Raw genomic sequence first — 22419 nt, 5'->3', positions numbered from 1 at the left:
CCATCTTACAGAACTGCCAAGTCTTCACTGAAAATCTCTAGCTGCTCTCACTTGATCCTCTTAGATTCTTCACCACTGTCTCCCACACTCGAGACCCAAGGTGGCCACCTATTTTAGAGAGTCTCATACATATTCATGCACAGGACAGAAGAGTAGAAGTTGCAGTGTGGATACTCCAGTCTCAAAGCCCACATCTCCATTACGACATTTAGAATGAGAAGTCAGGGATTTGTAGAGATCCATGGGAAGGCAGTGGATTAAGAATAGGAAGAGAGATTTCAACCCCAGGCCCCTTGTGGAGTGTGCACCTGGCTGTTCCACTTAGGCTATTCTCAGAATCATCAGGGTTTAGATATTCTTAGGCTAAGTGAAACGTGACAGATTGGCTGCCATGGCAACCAGTTATAAATTCTGTTTTGGCAGTGAGTTTTCACTTCGGAAGGCATTCTAGGATTTCTCCTTCAACCCACAGGCATAGGGTTTCCTAAAGCATAACGGAGCTCATTTCTGCTCAGAAGTGGTTGCAGCCTACCAGCTATCCTGTGTCTTCAACAACACTCTCTGGCAAGGTGGCCGAAAGGCAGATTGGAAATATGAAATGTCCTGATTTTTGTCTCCTTTACCACTTTCTGGGAGATTCAGATGGGTCCTAAGAACTGAGAGTTTCATTTAGACGTTGGCATAGCCTATGCCAATGAAAGCAGAAATTGAGGTCAAGAGGGTTCTAGAGCATCTGAAACCAGGCTCCTTCAAGGCGCAAAACTGAGCTCACAGATGAATCTCACACTGCTCCAATAATCCACTCTCTACTGCTTTCCCTACAAAATGTACCCATTCCACAGGAGTTAGGGGTGTGAATTGCTGAGTTCAGGTACCCTTATCAACATTGGCAAATTTACACATGGCAGAGGCGGCTGTGTCCAAAGACTAAAAGCTCAGAGCAGTGTTTTTGACTTATAAAACAGACTGGGTTCAGCCAAAGGGAAGAGTTTTGATAGAAACCAAAGCTCCTTAGGATTCAGACAACAGCAAGCCTGACTGTTCCTCTGTACCACATCCTGGAACCTAACAAGTTCCAGACATGGGGCCAGGGTGGTGAGTGAGAAAGATGAGCTTCAAATGCAAGCTTGTCCTGGTACACAGTACACACACAACTGATATATATATATATATATATATATATATATATATATATATATGAATATATATATGAATATATATATTCATTCCAGAGGTGAATCCATCTATGTACCCCATAAAAAATATAATTGGCTTTCATTCTTGCATCTACAGGATAAATGCAAAAAGAGAGGTTCCCAGAGACATGGGAGGCAAGAAGTGGTGAATTACCTGGCCGAGGGATCCAGGAGTGGCTTGGTGAAGGTGGCATTAAAGATCGGCCCTGGAGAGGGGAGCATTGCAGCTGGTGGGAAGGAGGACATGCCAGGAGGAAGCATCAGAATAAAGATTCAGAAGTGAAGTCTGGAGTAGCTCAGGGAACAGCGAGATGAGTTCAGTGTGCCTGTAATTTAGGTGCTTGTGACTGAGTACCTATGCGAAGCAGCACAGCCGAGGAGGACTCTCTTGGTGGCCTCCAGTTGCCTTTGGAGGTTTTGAGCAGAGACACGACATGATGCAAGTGTACCAGCATGTGTTCCCCAAGCAGGGGACATCACCCAGAGCTTACTTTCCCTTCCAGAAGATTAAACGTACAGACGGTGGGCCCGTGGGGAGTCTGTGGGACTTTCTTCCAATCTGGTTTTGTCTACCCAGTTCCTTTCCTGTGTTCTGAGGCTTTCAAAGCATCCAGATGGTCTGCTTCCCCCAAATGACTTTTAAAAAGAAGTGATTTATTCTTCAAATCCAGCAAGGGATTGTCTTTCTTATCTCACTCGGGCGAGGGGGCAGGGAAGGAAAGGATGTCGTAAGTTTGTATACTGAACATTTGGCAAGAATCAGCACAGGAGGATGTTTTCCTGAGACCAGAAGGCCCCGGGATCCCTTTCTAGGCTGTCAATTGGCATTTGGGGAAGTGTCTCTTTCTTCACATTCCAAACGATGAGACATGACATCTAAGTCGGCATTTTTTGCCAGATTCAGCCAAAGGGAAGAGTTTTGATAGAAACCAAAGCTCCTTAGGATTCAGACAACAGAAAGCCTGACTGTTCCTCTGTACCACATCCTGGGACAACTTGAGCTCCCTGGATTCCCACCAGCAGGCTAGTACCTGAAAGTGGGGTCGGGTGGGGGGCTGAAGGTGGAAGAGGATGTTGTGGAGAGAAGGAAGTGAGAAAGAGGGGGCCTGGCAGGGAAGGTTGCAGGTCAGGACAGCTCCTGGAACAGAGGGCCAGAGCATGCAACATGGCCTTCGGGGGCCGAGCCCTTGCACGCCTCTCAGTCCTCAGAGCGGCTCTAACAGACATTAGTGACCCCCTTTTGTGGCATGGGAAATAGGCCCCATGAGGTTTGTCAAGGACACATAGCTGCTAAGGAAGGCAGTGGGCAAGTCCGTGGCCAGCACACCTGACTCCAAAGCATCTCCAGATGCAGAGAAGCTGGGACCAGGACTGGCAGGAGGCCCAGGAGCCTGTGCTCCATAGGTAGGTCATCTACAGGCTGTATTCACAAGCCCAGCACCTTTGTGAGAAAGCAAAGAATCATCTGGAAGAAAAAAAAAAAAAAACTGATTTGTAAGGAAGCAGAAGCCAGGCAGATGCTAGAAGGAATTAGTGTGGGATGGAAAATCTTAGGGAGTCAAAGAGGAGGCCTAGGAGGTGGATGGTGGTGGTGATTGCATACCAGCTGAGTGTACTTCATGTCAATCAGTTGTGCTCCTACCAGCCATTAAGACAGTACATTTTATGGTCTCTATATAATTGTTATATTTTTGCATGATTAAAAAAGTTTTGGAGGCTGGTTGTACCACAGTGTGAATGTATTTAACACTGCTGAACTGTACACTTTTATGGTCAAATACTATGTGTATTTTATCACAGTAAAAATATTTTTTTAAAAAAGATAAGGCCAGCTTTTCACTAGTTAGTGAAGCCTGACAGTGGGCAGGGCTACCCAGTTCAAGTTCAGTCAGAGGCCTCTGGCCCTTGGCTGACCCTTAAGGCAGACATCCACGGGCAGCCTTGGGGACAGGATCACAGGACAGAAGGACTCCAGCCCCAGAGGATGTATAAAGTTTATAAGTCCAAAGGTCACCTTCTCTCAGACTACAGTGGAATTTGACAGTCATTAAAAACTCAGACTGACGTCCTTCCTCACTCAAGCTGTGTCCTTAATTTGTTTTAAAATGAATGCTCAGACTACTTGCAGTGGGATTATGGAAGGAGATGAGAAGACCATCATCTGTGGTGGCGGTTTTAAGTTTTATTGTTTGGTGACTAAAGTCACCATGTCCCAGGCAAATATCTTAACATGTAGTTTGCCCATGTTTTTCTTGAGAGTAATTGGGAGGTGGTTGATAACTGAGGAGAATGCTCTTGGATATGCTTTTAGTCTCTGGTTTGCAAATTAACTATCCTTATTTTAAGACCTCAAGTGTTCCCACTAGTAGTTGGTTTGTCGTGGAGCTACGAGCTCCACGGGACACAACCTTTTTAAGACAGATGGTCTGATTTCAAGTTCAAGCTCATGTGGTCTGAGGCAAGTGACTCTTAGAGCTTCAGTTTTATAATCTATAAAACAGTGATAAAAGCAAAAACTACCATAGGGTTGAACATCAGAATTTAATAAGGGAATATGTCCCAAACTACTAGCCTGGTACATAATAAATGCTCAATAAATGATACCTTACACCAGGCAGTCATGAAGCAAAGGTCCCAAGTCTAGTGAACTTTCTGCCTAAATAGGTAGTCACTCCCTCTCCCAGCTGGAGTCCATGCTGAACTGTCCACATTTGATGTCCCAATGCCTCAGCATGCTTGGCAACTGCTCCTTTTCACTCGACAGGACGTACTGGTGGGAATCCTTCCTGACTCACTGCATAGAATTTGTGATTTGTGATTGGTCAGCCTCAATTCCACTCATGACCAGGCTCCTGGACACTGCCTGTCTCTTGTCTAGCCCTTCTTACCTAAAATTGCAACTGCAAAGTCTTTGTGATCCATACAGGGTGAGGACAGCCACAACACATGTCCCCAGGAGATAATGCCCTGGCTCTCTGTGGGGCAACAAGTATATAATGAGTGTTTTACACACAGAACTGCGAGGGCCCAAGATGACCACAAAAGAATACAACCCAGGAGCTGACAGTCCCTCCAAAGACGTAGGCACTTAATTTGTATACTTAGGAATGAGTAGTATTTTAAGCATGTGTGAATACACCGTCTGTGCAAATGTGTTACAAGTAGAAGCACAGCTTCCTTTACACTCCGAGTCCTGGAATCCTCCTGTTTAAGTCAGCTTTCTCTGCTGTGACTAAAAGATCTGACCAGAACAACTTTAGGAGGAAAAGTTTTGAGGGATTATGGTTTCAGAGGTCTGAGTCCATAGAAGGTTGACTGCATTCCTTGGGACCCAAGGCGGGGCTGAACATCATGGTGGAAGAGTGTGGCAGAGGGAAGAGGCTCACATCAGGAAGCAGAGAGTCCACTTGCCAGATTGAAATATATACCCAAAGCCACGCCCCAATTCCCACTCCTCCAGCCACGCCCACCACCTCAGTTACCAGTTAATCCTTATCAGAGGAGTAAATCACTGATTGGGTTAAGACTCTCACAACCCAATCATTTCTCCTCTGAACCCTCCAGCATTGTCTCACATGTGAGCTCACATCCAAACCATAACACCTCCCCAGAGACAACCATGTTGCTAATGTCTTGGATCTGAAATGTCCCCCAAAAGCCACGTGCTGAAGTCTCAGACACCAGCCCATGGTGCTACTGGGAGGTGGTGGAACTTTTAGGAGATGGGACCTCCTGAGAGGAAGTAGAAAATTGTAGACACGCCCTTGGGGAGTGTCTTGGGACCCTTGGGCCTCCCTCTCAGCTTCCCACCATAACTGAGTGGCTCTGCTAGATGCTCCCCATCGTGATGCTCCTCTTCACCACAGGCCCCCAGCAACCATGGACTGAAACCCCCCAAACTAAGCCAAAATCTCCTCCTTTATGTTCCCATGTATTTTGTCACAGTGACAGAAAACTGACAAACTCATATAGTAAAGACCCTTCCAGACCTCCAACTAGGACTTTACACACATATGGACACCTTTCAACCTTGGTTTTGTGTTTTGTGTTTTTTTTTTTTTTTCCCCATGAATGGTATTTATATGACTAGTTAAAAACTTGGTAGGTTTTGTTGCAGATCTTTCCCTTTTCATCGTTTCAATTGCAGACAGTATTAACTGTTCCCTTACTGAGAGGCATTAAAGTTGTTCTTCCTTTTTCAATCTGCAGTGATCAGCCTTGTCTGTTCCCCTTATAAACATCTGCGCATATTTTTCTACACAGATAATGAGAGGAAAATGCTACTTTTATAGGTGAAATCCGTAATGAAACAAAATGTCATGGCTTTATTCTCTAGGAACAAAAGATAAAATCAAGAGCGTATTTAAGAAAAAATAATGGGCAGGGAAGCTGATCACAGAAGCACATACTTTGAATTAATTTTTAAAGGTTAACTTTTTAATAATTAAATAGATGTGGTTTTTAATCCATTTAAAATATGTATGGCATGATATAGGTTTCATACTATATTTTAAGATTTTTATGGAATCCTTCTGTATTTTAAGAATTTTAGCCAAGACATTTTTTGGGAAAAAAAATCCTATCACATGTTATATAACTAATAAAAGCCATATGGTGTTGGTATATTAACCCATAGCTAACTAGGACAAAGTTGGCCATTTCAGACCTTATTCTGATTCCTAAAGGCAGAGGCAATAGGAGTGAGTGTGAAGGGGAAGAGTATTTGCTAAAATAGGGGTAAACAATAGATTTTCTGTTCAGAGGAGTTTTACTTACATGCTCACTTCATGCCTACACCCAATTAGAGGCAATTCAAAGATATAAATATGAAAAATAAAACTTAAGTCAGCATGAAAGTTTTAGAAAAAAATTTGGTGACAAAGCAAAATTCTAAGAAATTTTCTTTCCTTTAGTAATTTTGCTTTCAAGTATCAGTCCTAAAGAAATACTTCTGATACAGAAAAATGTGGTGTTTTAAAATCTTTACTTAAAATAGTACAAAATTTAAGAACAGCTTGAGAGTCCTATATAAAGTGTATGGTTAAGTAAATTAAGAAATAATCTTAGGGGCTGGGGTTGTGACTCAGTGGTGGAGAGCTTGCCTAGCATGTGCGAGGCACTGGCTTCAACTCTCAGCACCACATAAAAATAAATAATAAAGGTCTATCAACATCTAAAATTTTTTTTAAGAAATCATCTTAAATGAAATAGTTGTAGCCATTAGACTAAGAAACTCCTGGATTCCTGGGCTGTTTTTATGCAATGGAAGTTTGTTTTGTTTTTTACATTTTTCTTTTTTAGTTGAATTTGTAATAATGGAGGTAGTGGTGGGGGGAGTATTTAGAGTCAGAACTCATGTTAGGCACTGGGGAGAGAAAAATTAAATCAACAAGAGGAGAAACTGAGGAAAGGCAGAGGGGAACCTTGCCTATCTTTCAACATCAAATCAAGAAATCAGGGGAAGCAAAAGATTAGGGGAGAGATTGTGGAGCCAACCTAGATGTCCTTCAATTGATGAATGGATAAAGAAACTGTGGCATATATACACAATGGAATATTACTCCGCCATAAGAATGATAAAATTATGGCATTTGCAGGCAAATGGATGAAATTGGAGAATATCATGCTAAGTGAGATAAGCCAATCTCAAAAAACTAAAGGACGAATGATCTCACTGATAAGCGGATGATGACATATAATGGGGGGTGGGAGGGGTTAGTGTTAGGGTTAGGGTTAGGTTTAGGGTTAGGGTTAAGGAGGGGGCCAAGAATGGAGGAAGGAAGGACTGTACAGAGGGAAAAGAGGGGTGGGAGGGGTGGGGGGGAAGGAAAAAAAATAACAGAATGAATCAAACAACATTACCCTATGTAAATTTATGACTACACAAATGGTATGCCTTGACTCCATGTACAAACAGAGAAACAACATGTATCCCATTTGTTTACAATAAAAAAAATTAAAATTAAAAATTAAAAAAATTATAAATCCAATTTAAAAAACTTTTGTATTCTAATTAGCTGTATATGATAGTAGTATGCATTTATGCAGTTTGATAAATCATCTATAAATGGAGTATAATTTCTCATTTTTCTGATTGTACATACTGTAGGATCACATCGGTCATGCAGTCATACACATACGAGGCAATAATGTCTGTTTCACTCTGCTATCCTTCCTACCTCCCTCCCCTCCCTTCACTCCCCTCTACCTAAAGTAACTCTATCCTTCCCTATCACTGCCCTTTATTGTGAATTAGCATCCACATATCAGAGAAAACATTCAGCCTTTGGCTTTTTGGGTTTGGCTTATTTTGCTTCAATCTGCCCTCCTTCCCCAGGCCTGGGAGTTACTTGCCAGCAAGGGAGTGAGTGGGAGTTCGGAGGTGGGTCTCTCATCCTATGCACAGATGTCACTGTGCTGCTCCTTCCCATGTCCTCCTGGAGAGGGGCCAACAGAAATGGAGGGGTTAGGGAATGCGGTTCCAGAAGTAAGGAAAGGTCAGCAGGGGCCCCGATACCAATTCTCCTCTGGCTGGAGGTGGGCAGGAAGGAGACATCTCAAATACCCAGTAGCCAGAAAAAGAAGATGGTGAGGAACAGAAGAGGGATCCTGCCATCTGGAGGCCAGGCGACCCTCCCAGTCCCTGATCCGCACCTGCACCCCTGCGAAAAGGTCATGAGCATTGAAGACAGGTGAAAAAGCCAAAGGGAAAAGCACCAACGCCAGACGAGAGGTGAAACCCGCCCCTCCTGCCGTGTCACCAAATGCCTGGAATCCCCCCTGCTCTCTGGAGTGGGTCCCTGGCCCTGGGGGCCGGGTGCAGTTTTCAATCTGGGATCCTGGGGCTTCTGGCTCCCTCGCCCATAAAGCTGGACAAATTCTCTGCTGATGCCAGCTGTACACACTGGCCATGTCTCCAGCCACTGATGAAGACAGGGCCAACAGCACAGGTGGCCACATGCACTGACCACATCTTCCCGAGCAGTTTCCAAACACACATTACATCCAAAGGTGGCATGTGCCCTGCCCCGCTCACATTTTGGCCCTTTGCGGGGCAGAGGGGGGCCCGTCCTCCTCTGCTGGTACCACAGCCAGTTCTGTTTCACCCACACGTACTCCAGCTGTGGAAGTTTTAAACCAGAATTCACAAAAAGAAACACACAACCGTGTTTTAAGAAACAAACATCAGCAAATCACAGGACTCTCCAGTATTCATCTCACTCAGAAACATCAGTTTGAACTATTCTCCACGAACAAAAACAACTTCGAAAGTGTAGCGAAGAAATGAAAAGATAGTTTCACATTCCAAACATCACCCTTCCACCAACTCCTGGCAGCATGGTGTAGATACACCTTTCTACCCGGGGGAAGGTAAGGGAAATGAGTACCAAGTTTTGCCTCCGACTGCAACACCAGGCCCACCCCAGTAAAATCCAGTGCCATGAGACCCTCATAACTCCAACTGCAGACCAGTACCCTTGGACTAAGCTTCTAAGGATTCCCTGGTGCTGGTGGGCCAGCACCAGGCAGGCCCTCACAGACCTTGTCAATGTCTGGTACCTACAGCCCTGGTGCACCCACTGGCAGGCCATTCCTGGTGACCCCAGAGCAGACCTGAGCCAGGTTGCCCCACTAGCCCCAGGCTTCAGGCCTGCTCTCACACCATGTGTGTGGACACAGGCCTGCCTGATGCTAGGCTGGCCCCTCTAGCCCAACTTCCCAACAGACCTGCAGTTCAGACCCATCTCAGTACACCCCAGAAGGACCCAAGCTCCAAGAATTAGGCCAGTCCTCATAAACCTATATCCCACACCTGCTCCAACACCAGGCCAGTCTCCATGGCTCCGAACTCCAGAGTACCCAAGGTCCAGACTCACTCCACAACTCCAAATATCAGAGACCCTTCAGAAGATTTCATTGCTAAGTTGGCCTTTATAAATGGAAGCTCTAGGACCACCCCATGAAGACCCAGTTTTCATGGTCCCAGAACCCAGGCCTACCTTTGTGGACTGGCTCTAGGTCCATCCCAGAGGGCTCAGGCACCAGACCCATCCCAGCACCTGGCTAGCCCCTGCAGACCCAGGTGCAAGGATTACCACAGTACCAGGTCAGCCACTTTGGACCTATGCCTCAGACTGGCCCCCATGGACCCAGTTAACATCCACTTAGAGGAGCCAAGTGAAGGACTTTCCCAGCCAAACCAGTCTTCAAAGACTGAAATAAGTCCCTACTTCCTCAGCTTTTCAGAGCACTTACCCTATAAAGATCTAGAACAATCAGGAAAGCAGGAAAACACCAGAAAACAAATGAAGCACCCTAAAGAGATGGCACGAACTACCTAACCATTTAAAATAATTGCTTTAAAGAAACTGAACAAACTTCAAGAAAGTATATAAAAGCCAGTGAGCCAGGAAAGCAATAAGTGACCAAAACAAATTAACTGAGAGATTAAAATGATTAAAAATTTCCGGTGATGAAAAATAGTGAATGGAATGAAAAATGCAAGAGAAAATCAAAAGCAGAATTGATCAAGTGAAAGAAAGGAACTGAGCTCAAAGATTTTATTTGAAAATATATAGTCAAGTGAGGAGGGAAAAGATCAAAAAGGAATGAAAAAAGCTTTTGGAACTTATGGGCTCACATCAAGAAAGCAAAATTTCAGTTATAGGAGTTCAAGAAGGAAAAGAGACAAGAATACAAAAGTTATTTAAAGAAATAATAAGAAAATCTGGATAAAGATACAAATATTCAGCTGTAGGAAAGTCAAAGGTCTCCAGTCAGATTCAATCCAAACAAAATTACACTAAGACATTATAATCAAACTGTCAAAAAGCAAAGACAAACAGGATCCTGAGAACAGCAAGAGAAAATAAGAAAATCACAAATTAAGGGACTTCCAATAATGGAACAGATTTCTTGACAGAAACTTCACAATCCAGAAGAAAGTGGAATGATATATTACAACTGCCAAAGCAAAAAAATAAAAACTATCATCAAGAAATATTATGTCCAGCAAAGCTATCCTGCAGAAAAGAAGAAGAGATAAAGACTTTCCCAGGCAAACAAAGTCTGAGGGAGTTCATCAGCAGACCTGTCTTGCAAAAATGCTAAAGGGTATCTTCATGCTACAAGAACAGGACATTAATTAATAATGTGAAAACAAAGATATAAAACTCACTAATAAAAAGTACACAAATTCAGAATACTCTGATATGTAATGGTGGTAGTCACCTACCTACCTTTAGTATGAAGGTTAAAAAAGAAAACTACTAAAAAAAATAGCTACAATAATCTGTTAAGAGATTCACAGTTTTAAAAACAAAATGTGGGGTGGGATAAAACTATAGTTTTTGTTAATGTGATCCGTTGTTAGTGTGAAATAACCTATTATAACTATAGGATATTTGATGTAAGCCTAATGGTAACCACAAAGCAGAAAGCTATCATAGATACACAAAGGAATCAAAAAATACCCTGGAGAAAATTAACCACAAAGGAAATTAGCAAGAGAGGAACAAACAAACAATAATTCCAGAAAACAATGAAGAAATAACAAAATGGAAATGATAAGGTGCCTTACCTATCAATAATTACTTCAAATATAAAGGCATCGAATTCTCTTATCAAAAGACACAGTCATTCCAGTGGTTGAATGGATTGAAATAAGAAAGGACCCAATTATGAGTTGTCTGAAAGAGACTCACTTCACCTGTGAGAACACTTCCCTTTTAAAATTAAAAGTGAAGGAATGAGAGATTATTTTATACAAATGGAAACCAAAACAGAGCAGGGGTAGGTATACCTAATAAAATAGACTAAGTTTAAGAAAAAAAATGCCATTATATAGTGACAAAGGGATCAATTCATCAAAAGGATACACAATTGTAACTACATACATGCCCAACAGAGCACTTAAATATAAAGCAAATATTAATAAATTTGATTTGTATACAATACAATAAAAGATGCAATTCAATATCCTAGTTTCAGCAATGGACACACCATCCAAATAGATAAATCAATAAGAAACATTAGCCTTAACCCGTCTTGTGCCACTGTTCTACATGTGGAACACCTATGAAAACTTAAATATAGTACACACCATAATTATAGCATCAGAATTCATAAGTTATAGGTTATGATTTCCAACCTATTTTAATGCACATGTCTTAATTTCATTGAAATAGTCAGAATTGAAAACTTGGAACTTAACGACCAAATGGAAGGATATCGAAAATTTTATTAAAGAGTAGCAGAATACACATTCTTCAAGCTCATGTGGCATATTCTACAGAATGGGTATGTTAGGCCACAAGTCTTTACAAATTTAGACAATTGAAATCACATCAAGTATCTTTTCCAACCACAATGGTATGAAACTAGAAACAACAGGAGTAATTTCAGAAAAATCACATGCTCCTGAATATACAATAGGTCAAAGAAGAACTTTTAAAGGAAATGAAAAAATATCTTAGGATAAAACAAATATGGAAACAATATATCAAAACTTATGGGATGTAACAAAAGCAGTTCCAAGAGGGACACACTTATGGCAATAAATGCCTACATTTTTAAAAAATCCCAAATAAGCAATCTAACATTACCTTAACAACTAGAAAAAAAAAAAAAAGGAAATAAATATGAGAGAAGAAATACATGAAAGAGATACTAGAAAAATATAAAAGATCAATAAAACAAAGATTTGGTGTATTTTTTTAAAGATGAAAATGATTGATAAACCTTCAGCTAGACTAAGAAAAAAAGACTCAAATAGATAAAATCAGAAATAAAGGAGAAGAAATCACAAGCAACACTACAGAAATACAAAAGATCACAAAAGACTAATATAAACAATTATATGCCAACAAATTGGTTAACTAGAAGAAAGGCACAAATTCCTAAACACATATTGCCTATCAAGACTAAATCATGAAGACAGAAATCTAGGGCACAGGGTGGGAGTGGGTACATTAGGGAGAAAGAAAGAGAAAAGAAGCGAAGGAAGGAAATCCGAACAGATGAGTAACAAGAGCAGAGAATGAGTTAGTAGCAAAAACTCTTCCATCAAAGAAATGCCCAGGACAAATGGTTTCACTACTGAATTCTACCAAACATTTAAAAAAACAAACCTCAGTCCTTCTTAAACTCTTCCAAAAATTGAACAAGAGGGAATAATTCCAAACTCATTTTACAGTATTTCCCGGATATGAACGCTAGACAAGGACACTACAAAAAAAGAATAGTACGTGCCAAAATTTCTGATGAAAATAGATGCAAAGATTCTTAGCAAAAATACTAGCAAACCCATTTCAGCAGCAAGAAGACCAGTCACATGATCAAGTGGGATCCATCCCTGTGTGAGAGCATAGTTCAATGTACACAAACCCTAAAGGAAATACAGCACATGAACAGAGTGGGGGGACAGACACCTCAGATGGTCTCAACTGACCCAGAAAAAGCACTTGACAATTTCAACATCCTTTCACTATTAAAACAACAGCAACAAATTAGGTATAGAAGGAACGTTGCCAATACGATAAAGGCTACATGACCAACCACAGCTAATATCACACTCAATGGTGCAGAAGCGAATGCTTTTCCTCTAAGGTTGTAAACAAGACCAAGACTCTCAAAAGTCTCCCAACTTCCGTTTAGCACAGTGTTGGAAGTCCTGGCCAGAGCAGTTAGACAAGAGAAAGAAAAGTCCTACAAGTTGGTAAAGAAGTAGTTTCATGGTCCTGTTTGCAACAACATGATCTTATTATACATAGAAAACACTAAAGACACCACAAAATAAATGAATTCAGTGAAGTGTCAGGATATAACAGCAACAGGTACAACTCAGGAGTGTTTCTACACACTAACAAATTTTCTGAAAAAAAATCAAGAAAGCAATTCCATTTATAATGGCAATAAGAATAAAATTCTTAGGAGCAGATTTAGCAGAAAAGGTGAAATCTCTCTACAGTGGAAACTATTGGAAATACTGATGAAAGAAACTGAAGATGATACAAATAGATATGTTCGTGCACTAGAAAAAAATAGTTATGATATTCATACTAGCCAAAATGATCTATAGATTTGATGCAATCCTTATTAAAATTCCAGTGACATTTTTTACCATGATAGGAAAAAGAATCCTAAAATGTGTATAGAAGCTTGAAAGATCCCAAATAGCCAAAATTATCCTGAACACAAAAGCACACAACTCAAACCATCACATTATCTGACTTCAAAACATACTACAAAAATGTAGTAATCAAAACAGCATGGAATTAAAAACAGACCCAAGGAAACTGTCTAACAGAAGAGAGTCCAGAAATAAATCCAGGCTAAAGAGGAAGCCTATGGGATTGGAGAAAATATTCACAAACCCTGCATCCCACAGGGGGGTTGACAGAAAAAAAATATATAAGGAATTTAAACTCAATTGCAAAACAACTTCATGAAAATATGACAAAAGACCTGAATCAACATTTCTCCAAAGAAGACACAAATGTCCAGTAGCTGTATTAGCAAAGTCCTCAGGGAAAGGCAAGTTAAAATCATGATTCACCACCTAAACCTGTCAGAATGGCTCTTACTGGGGGTAGAGGAGGGAGGGTGGTATGAGGGGACATGTTGGTCAAAGGACATAAAATTTCAGGTAGGAAGACTAAGCTCAAGAGATCTATTGTACATCATAGATAGTACACAATCCCAGTGTACTATACATGTAAAAATTGCTGAATGAGTTCATGAAAAGAGTAACTTTTGTGTTCTCATTACAAAAAGATAAATGAGGTAATGCACGTTAATTCAATTTAGCCCTTCCACAACATATCCATAATTTCAAAACATGATGGTGCATGTGATATACACAATTTCACTTATCAATTTTAAATTTTAAAAAATTCTTAAAATATTGTTTTTAATAGGCTAAAAAAATCTTGCCGGTTTTGAAAAAAAATGAATAAAAGTCATCTTTGGGGAGATTTTAGGTGACTCTTCTATTTCTTAGTAGCTTCCCATTTTTAAAAGATTAGCATATGATAGTTTTATGATTCATTATTTCATTCAACGGCCCCTCCCTTGAGGACTAACTATGTGTCAGGAGTAGTACTGAGCACGGGGGCCATAACAATAAGACAAAGGCCCTGTTTTACAGTGGAAGAAAGAGACAGTTAACCATTAATAAGTAAGCCCCATAATGCTATTAGGCATACGGGCAGGGTGATGAGAGACTCATTAGGGGGAGCCACTTACAGGGTGCTGAGGAAAGCTATCTAAGGAAGTTACACAGGAACCAGGATGAGAATGAGCCTGCCACACAGAGCATGGAACAGCATTCCAGGAAGATGGAACAGAAAACTGCTTAAGTGGTAGTTAGGAATAACTTAGGATTTTTGCACAGTGGAACAGTAATTATGGTATGTTTAACTTTTCATCTCACAAATAGTGTCCATTTTTTACTTGTCACAGGGTTTGGCCAAAACCACATACTTGGTAGGGTTCTGTAATCTAATATTTTCCACATAGAAATGTTGCAGTGTTGTTAAAATTCTCAAGTTTGCAAGAATTTATGCCAGATACCAAGCCAGGAAAGACAACCTTTGAATTGGCAGAAACACACATCACTGTGCTTCAGTTATCTGTTTGTCAGCTGTTGTTTACAGGTTTTCCAATAATATTTTTACTGAATCAGTATTAACTGAAAATTGATTCTGGGACATAAAATGATTGAGCCTGGCAATACGTAATACTAACCCCAGCCAGTGCTTGGGACTTGAAGTCTTACCGAACACCTTTAGGCCTTCCTCAGCGGTATTAGCAGTGCCTCTACTTTAAGAAAGAAGGAGAATGTGGCCAGCGAGTGGCAGAGCCATGCATAAAGCAAGGTCTTGCTAAATCACACCCGAACGCTTGGCAACCTAAGGACAGCAAGCTCCCGGGTGCCTGGGCTCCAGGGCCACCTGTCAGTCCAGTAGCAGAAAAACCCATGTGCAAGTTTGATAAACTCCCAAATAAACAGTCTGTCAACCGAGTAGGCCCTGGACAGGCTGTGTGGACAAGTCATCAGTCTCTGGGAAGCAAACAGGAGTGGCTCACAGCTCGTAAATTTCCATCTCCATTCCCCTGCAGGGCAGGCGGCCAGAGCCCTGGGGGTTTGTAGCCAGCATTGGTGCCCGGCAAGCCCAGGGGTGCGGCGAGTGGGCCAACCGAGCCTGGCCCTTGCTGCCTTTCTCAGCAGAATAGCTGGAGCTGAACCCTAATCACCCAGTATCCAGGGCTGCCAAAGGTCTCGGTTCAAAGGTGGGTCAGGCGGGCCACCCCAGTGGGACCGGAGCAGGGGCAGAGTCTTCCCGCTTCTGTGATCCCCTCCTCCTTGCACAGAGCGCCGTGGGCGCGTGGTCCGTGGCCCAGCCTGGCTGCTCCCAGCCTTGTTGACATCGGGAGGCGCTGCCTTGAGCTCTTCCTGGATGGAGGGGTCCAGGGACAAAGGATAGGCATTGCTTTGCCCGGTGATGTTCTTCCCTTGGGCAGTGACCAGAGATGGGGAACAAAAGAGCTGGAGCTGGCTGGCGGTTCCCTGCCCTTCACTCAGCCAGGGGCTGCCCACCAAGGGCGGGAGCAGGAACGAACCCGACCTAAGCCCCACGCGGGGCGGGATCAACTCCTGGGGGGCAAGAGGCTCTGCCATCAGTCCCTTGCCGCTCCTCCCCTGCAGCCTGAGTCACCGTGGAGGCTGGGCGTACACACACCAGGTCGATCCAAAGATGACTTCAAAACAATAAACTCTGAGATTCCAGGAACCGTGAATGGCACCCAGCCCTCGCTAGGGAATGCCTCCCTCAGCCAGTCCGCCATGCCGTTTTCATGGGAGAGAAGAGATGAGCGGCCATGGCTGGCTGGCTGAGGACTGAGATGCCCAAGAAGGCTTTAGACAGCCAGAGGCACCAAAGGTTGGAAGCTTTCAGAGGCTGTAACTGAGAGCCATGAATGCCCAAGGTCAAGTAAATGGAAGCCCTGCACCTAGACCAGTGTCCCATCCACTGAGTTTTTGGAGTGAATTTCTGTTAATCTTAAAAATAAATAAATAAATAAATAAAAAGAACCCCTCCCCCTACTCCAGCTGGGAGCCTTTCCTCCACCCACCATGGAACGTGGTCAGCCGAGCTCCGCGCAGCTTCCTATCTGAGGAGCTGCGGTTTCAGCATTCCTCTCTTCTGCAGGTCTAGAAAAGTACTAGGGGTTGAAATCGACAACCCCCATAACCTAGGGATTTCCAGGCTTCTTCACAGAACGTCTGCACAACTCCCTGGGCAAAGGCAGGAGGCTGCGCAGAGCCGAGGGGGCCGGCTGCTCACTCTAGCAGACCACGCTTGCTACGTGTTGGGGAGCTCACGTGAGTCGGGGAGACTCATGATAAAACAGAGAAGTCTGTTTAACCAGTGCCCAAGGCTGTGTCAGTGCATATGATAGCACAGAGGAAGAGGTAACATGCAGTATTCCTTCAACTTTACCAAAAAAATTAATTAATTAATTAAACAAAAACAACAACGACAAACAAAAAACCACCAGATTTTGGTCTCCAGGAAAGCATCCCATGAGTGTTCCATAGACCCCACTCTGTAGTGGATTTATCTGAAGACATGGCTTTGTTCTCTCCCCGAGTTTAAGGGGCTCAAGGTCTGGGAGGGGGGCTAGTCAGAAGATGTCAATGAGATAAACTTGACAATGGAATCAAGGTAAGATTACGGAGCGCTGCTCTTAGCAACCAGGAAGGCCTCCCAGAGAAGAGGATGCCCTGAACCAAGACTTGGAGAACACACAGAATAATGAGGTGAAGGTGTTAGCACTTGTCCAGGTACGAGGAAGAAGACGTGCAGAGGCCTCGATGCTTGAGAGAACCCAGGGTGGTTAGGAAAGAGAAATTCAATAAGCAAGGTCGCACTCATTATGAATAATAAAAAGATCCATGCATTCTTACACTGGGTGCTGTGTGAAATGATTTGTGTACACGGCCTGATTTAATCTTTAAAGCAGTTCCATGAAGAGGCATAATTATTCCCATTTCATATGTGAGGACACCAAGTTAAGGCAGGTTCATAAACTTAAGCAAGACCCACTCTTCAGGCGATGGGGAACAGTGGGCTCCACAGAATCTAACAGGTGTCTGGTACAACCCACGTCAAGTCCTATGAGCTAGGATTGGGACCCGGTTTTGCCCAACTCAAACCCATTCCTACTGGTGATGCTCAGTTGCTTCTTCCCTGGGTAGCAGGGTGGGAGACGTGGGAGAGACAGCTGGGGCTGGGCTCAGCCAGTGGAAAGAACTCTCGCTCCAGGTCTGGCCCCTGACCCCTGCTTGACCCCATCTGCACTCGCCTTCCCTCCAGCCAAGCCTGTCTGGGTCATATGCCTTTCCTTCTCTTGGGCTCCTGGCACAGGGGAGCCAGCTCTTTTGACTTTGGGTGGAGCACAGAACCTGCTGCCAAGTCAAATAGTCATTGGAATCCCAGGTTGTTCCTCCAGAGAGTCCTCAGAAGAACTTCCCTGCTGTCACTTCCGAGATCCGGGAGTGTCTCAGCAGCACTGGGCGTCATCCAGCCTGGTCCCGTTGAATCCCTCAGGAAACCACTCTGGTAGGTGTGGCTCTCCCAACCACCTCCTCACACCGCAAATGCTCAAGGGATTTAAAGGACACTGAAACAAGCTGCATTCCCAGCTTGTTTACCAAAAGGGCCAACAAGAGCTGTGGAGGACCTGGGTTGAGGCCCCACAGAGCCCCTGAATCACAGTGAAGGCATCTTGGCCTCTGCTGTCTACAGTCTCTAGACTTTCTACAGCTGTAAGTTCTAGAAAGCGAATCTTTCCATTTTTGTTGGGGGAAGCATTTTAGAAATAGTTGGTTAGTTATATGGAAAAGAGCTGTTTTGTTAATTTCCATTTGGATGTTTGAAATTGACAGCAGTCCACTGAGATGGAGTCAGAAGGATCCTTGACAAGGATGAGTGAGACCCTGAGCTGTGGCTTGGCATCCCAAGGCACTAATCACAAATCAGTGGGGTCCAAAGCAGTGTAGAAAGGTGGGCGTGTGGACAGGGAGTTCTTGGGAGGCTCTAGGACTAGGTGTGTTCCTGTCCCTCTGCTCCCCCTTCATTCTTTGGCTGTAGACCATCCTCTCTCCAAACCCATCCAGCTGTCAGCTGCTGCATTTGCACCTCCATTTGCCTGGAGGTCAAAGTTCAGATCAGAGTTCAGATATTTTCCCCTCCCTGCAAAGGGCCAGATAGGAAGTATCTTAGGCTGTGAACCACTGGTTTCTATCCCATTTATACAGCCCTACCATTGTAGCACTAAAGTTGCTACTGATGATATGTAAACATCCAAGCGTTACTGTGTTCTAATAAAACTTTATTCACAAAAAGAGGTGATGGGCCAGATTTGGCCACAGGCTGGTCACTACTCTAGACTTTCTTTTTTCTTTCCTTCTCATTTTTGAATCCCAAGAACAGAAATGAAGTGTGAAAAAGACAAGCTCTTTGTCTTTGTTGTTGCTTTTGGACTGCCCTTCCCTTATTTTTTACATTTCAGAAAGTATGCTTTGTCTTGTCTTTGTAGGTGGTTATTTAAATCAAAAGCAGCTGTGAAGACAAGAGCCTTCTCAGGATTTTCCTGCTACCATGAAGCAATTTCTAAATACACTTTTTGTTTAGCTAGATGCAAAGTTTAAGGTATATTGCAGAGTAACCTAGAAAAACCTTTTGCACCATACAGTGTCCAGGCACAGAAAAATGCTTCTTGCTGTAATGGATACATAGAAGTCAAAATGGTCTAGAAATGATTGAGGTGGTTCTAGATAACATGAATACATATCCTTACCCTTTCAAGATCTTGATTGTGAAGCTTTCTCACAGCATCCAGGCTTAGAAATCAAATAGAAAACTTTCAGAAGAAGCTCCAAGTGAGGAACTCACCATGGGTTTGTCCTGTCTTTGAAGACAGGTGAACGGAAGGCCACATTAAGATCATTTGACCATAAGGATGCTCCCCAGAACCTGTCCCTCAGCCACAGGCATCAGGATAGAGGAAAAATAACAACTAATGACTCATGAACCTGCAGGTCATGGTGAAAAGGATGCTCCCTCCTTTGTTTCAGTGTAAGAAGTGTGCAAACCAATGTTTGGAAAATAGCCATGAAAGAGCATCAAGGGGAAAAACTTAAGAACATTTAATAATGGCGTCCTTCCAATTTTGTTTAAAATCTATCTATACCCACAGAGGCAAACTAGGAAAACATTAAAATGTCAACAGTGGCTATCTTTCTGCAATAGAATTACAGATGGTTTTAATTTTTTTTATCTTTAAAAAAAAATTTTCCCCTCTCATCAGCATGTTGCTTTTATAGCTTTAAAACGTGTTATTTTTAAAAGATGAGGAAGAATAGATTTCCCAGCCTAACTTTTGTCTTGTTGAAAGTAAAGAGCAGGCTTCCCCCCATGACAGTCTTTCCATCTGCCCTGAAGCAGGCATCCTGTCACCACATGGAAACTTCCAGAGACAAACCGCGCCATAGGAGAATCAGGAGAACGTTGGAGGTGCTTAAGCATCTGGCAGGCGAATGATTTCTCCACCTCTTCCAGCCATAGGAAGTGGTGGGACGGGTGGAGGAAGGGCTGTGTGGTGGGAATCTGGCTTGGGGGCTGCCCTATAGGACTGTTTTTCCTTTGGTTCTTCTTCAAAGAAAATGCAGTAGTACCTGTTTCAGCCTGGTCTGGCCTTTCCTTTCCTCTTCTTAATTTACCAAAAAATACCACAAAGCTAAATGAGCATATAGCTTTTTTTTTTTAACGGCAGTTTTTAAAGAGATTGATTTCATTTGGAAAACATTTCAGAGAAAGGGAAGTTTCTTAAAGAAACACACATTTAAAATCATAGCTCTCCTCTAGAAGTTCTTGCATCTTTAATCAGAAAGACAGAATTCTCTTTTGGGGTGATGGCCTGGATTCAGGAAGCCTCCTTTACATACTTTTGGCAGTAGGTCCATTATTTTAGGCATTACCTAAATTCCTATTGGCCTACATCCTGGAGACAGAGTCTTCTTTGCTACTGAGATCGAAACCTTCAGCATCATAAGGAATCCTGGGTCATGGTTTGTACCATTAGTGATGTTGGACAGTTACACGTTACTTTGATGGCTTTTTGCTCCTACCTGTGCTAAAGAGAGGCTACAAGGACCAGAGGATGATGTTCACTAAGGAACTCAGTCATCCCATCCATTCTTTCCACACTCAGCTCTGCCATTAATCATTTCCATCTCCATGATTACCCACCCCACACATGCGTCCACACCCACACACTTCAAGGCCTTCCTCTCTTCCCTCTTGATTTCTTCAGGTGATCATGGTGATTGTCAAGTTGTTCTTGGCTCATTAGCGTTGCTGGAGACAATGTTTCTTCTCTTACACTACATTCCCCAGAGTAGGGAAGAGTTGGCCCTTGGGCCAGGGGATGCCTACAAAGCATCAGTGTCTTAGGAAGAGCCCTGTTCACCAGTGCTCACTCGGCCTCGCCATTCCACTGAGTTTAAGATGCAGCTTTTGAAGACTGTCAGAAAAAATGCCTTAAATTTCTCTTTGATGTTTTGTTTCAGTAACACTATTGGATTCTATCCAAGGAGTCAAGTCAAAACCCTGATCTCTTGTTATTTTTTTTTTTCTTTTTTTATTGTAAACAAATGGGATACATGTTGTTTCTGTTTGTACATGGAGTAACAGCATACCATTTGCATATTCATATATTTACATAGAGTAATGATGTTTGATTCATTCCATTATTTTTTTCCTTCCCCCCACCCCTCCCACCTCTCTTTTCCCTCTATACAGTCCCTCCTTCCTCCATTCTGTCCCCCTCCCACCCCCCATTAAGTGTCATCATCCACTTATCAGTGAGATCATTCCTCTTTTGGATTTTTGAGATTGGCTTATCTCACTTAACATGATATTCTCTAATTTCATCCATTTGCCTGCAAATGCCATAATTTTGACCTCTTGTTTTAACAGATTTTGCTAACCCCCTTTTATCCTGTTCTTGGCTTAAGAATCTACCATAACTTATAGAAAGACCATGACAATGAGAGCGGATATGAAGTGTTTTTCCTGGGCACTGACTGGTTATGAAGTATACAGAGACCTCCTCATGTACACAGAAATAATGATTTGTCCAAAGAGTTTCCTGTACCCAGCTTCTCTTTTTAAGGGGTCTTATTTTGGCCAGAGGAGGGCACTGTTGCACATGTGGTCTCCCCTATAATGGTGACAGGAGCCCAAAGCTCTTTATTAAATGGCAGATATTTTGGGAAAATGTCACTTGGCTCAGATTTTTATCATACACTTCTAATGACCAGGGAAACAAAATTACAAAGACCAATGTGAACTGGGTCTTAAAGAGTTTGTGCTCTGTCAAGGGTGTGGAGACCTCTGGTAAATAAGTGTGGGATGCTACATAGACTCCAAAGGAGGAGGCACTAGACAGTGGGGGACACTGTGGGAGGCGTGGCCAAAGCAGGCCCACAGACTGCTTCCAAGACTGCAAGACAGAGCTGGGGGGCGCGGTAACAGCACTCCAGGCAGAAGAAAGTGTGGCAGAGGCCCCCAAGATAAGGGAATGCAAGATATGCAGACAGGAGCAACCAGGAGCCAGTTTGCTTTTGTGCATAAAGTGTGAAACAGAAGTAGGAACAGTAAGAGGAGGGCTGTAGGCCAGCTGCGATCCCGAACGTTAGGAGTTTTAAGAGACTCTTCTATGACAGTGACGGGGGCATGGCTCTGAGCACTTCCGGGTCAAATTCATTCAGTCCTCCAACCATGATGATCCCGTGGTACACATGAGGCAACCAAGTGTTGCCAGCCAAGTTCCCCATGGAGGACGCTGTAAGATGAACGTGCGGGGAGGCTTTCCGAGAATGTCCCTGGGATTAGAGGACACACCTGGGGAGAGACGGCAGGAGAGGAAGCTGGCCTGCAATGTCAACTTCAACAAGGGCCAGCTTACCCTGTGGGGCACTCTGAGGCTGGGACGGCCCTTCAGAGATGTTCCAAGCCAGGATGAGAATTTCTGGCTTTCTTGCCCTTGTGTTGGCCAGTCAGTGTATATAGGTGCCCCAGGGAAGGGGGTGGGATCTTGGGCAGCTCTCATAAATCAGGGGCAGGTTCTGGAGAGACGCTCAGCTGAGGGCAGA

General features: G+C 43.1%; 1 protein-coding gene and 1 pseudogene across 3 annotated transcripts in view; one reads left to right on the top strand and one right to left on the bottom strand.

The window, feature by feature from the left end:
- The window catches only part of CCDC3 (coiled-coil domain containing 3), a 101445-nt gene that overhangs the window by 75240 nt on the left and 3786 nt on the right, over positions 1-22419 (top strand). Inside the window, exon 3 of one of the 2 annotated variants that reach the window (XM_079107047.1) lies at positions 1294-2197. The exons of the other annotated variant lie outside the window; for it this stretch is intronic. Within the exon in view, the coding sequence (XP_078963173.1) occupies positions 1294-1479 (186 nt within the window). The 3' untranslated portion in view covers positions 1480-2197. Of the gene's footprint in view, positions 1-1293; positions 2198-22419 lie in introns of those variants that run through there. 2 annotated transcript variants of the gene reach the window in all.
- On the bottom strand, positions 7289-8347 carry LOC306641337 (E3 ubiquitin-protein ligase RNF5-like; annotated as a pseudogene). Its single transcript has one exon. The product of its transcript is annotated as an E3 ubiquitin-protein ligase RNF5-like (transcript).

Source organism: Sciurus vulgaris, assembly GCF_902686455.1.
Source record: "Sciurus vulgaris genome assembly, chromosome: 12".
In the NCBI taxonomy this organism is placed as follows: Eukaryota; Metazoa; Chordata; class Mammalia; order Rodentia; family Sciuridae; genus Sciurus; species Sciurus vulgaris.
The sequence above is the reverse complement of the archived record's forward strand: the minus strand, read 5'-3'. Positions and strand labels throughout refer to the sequence as shown.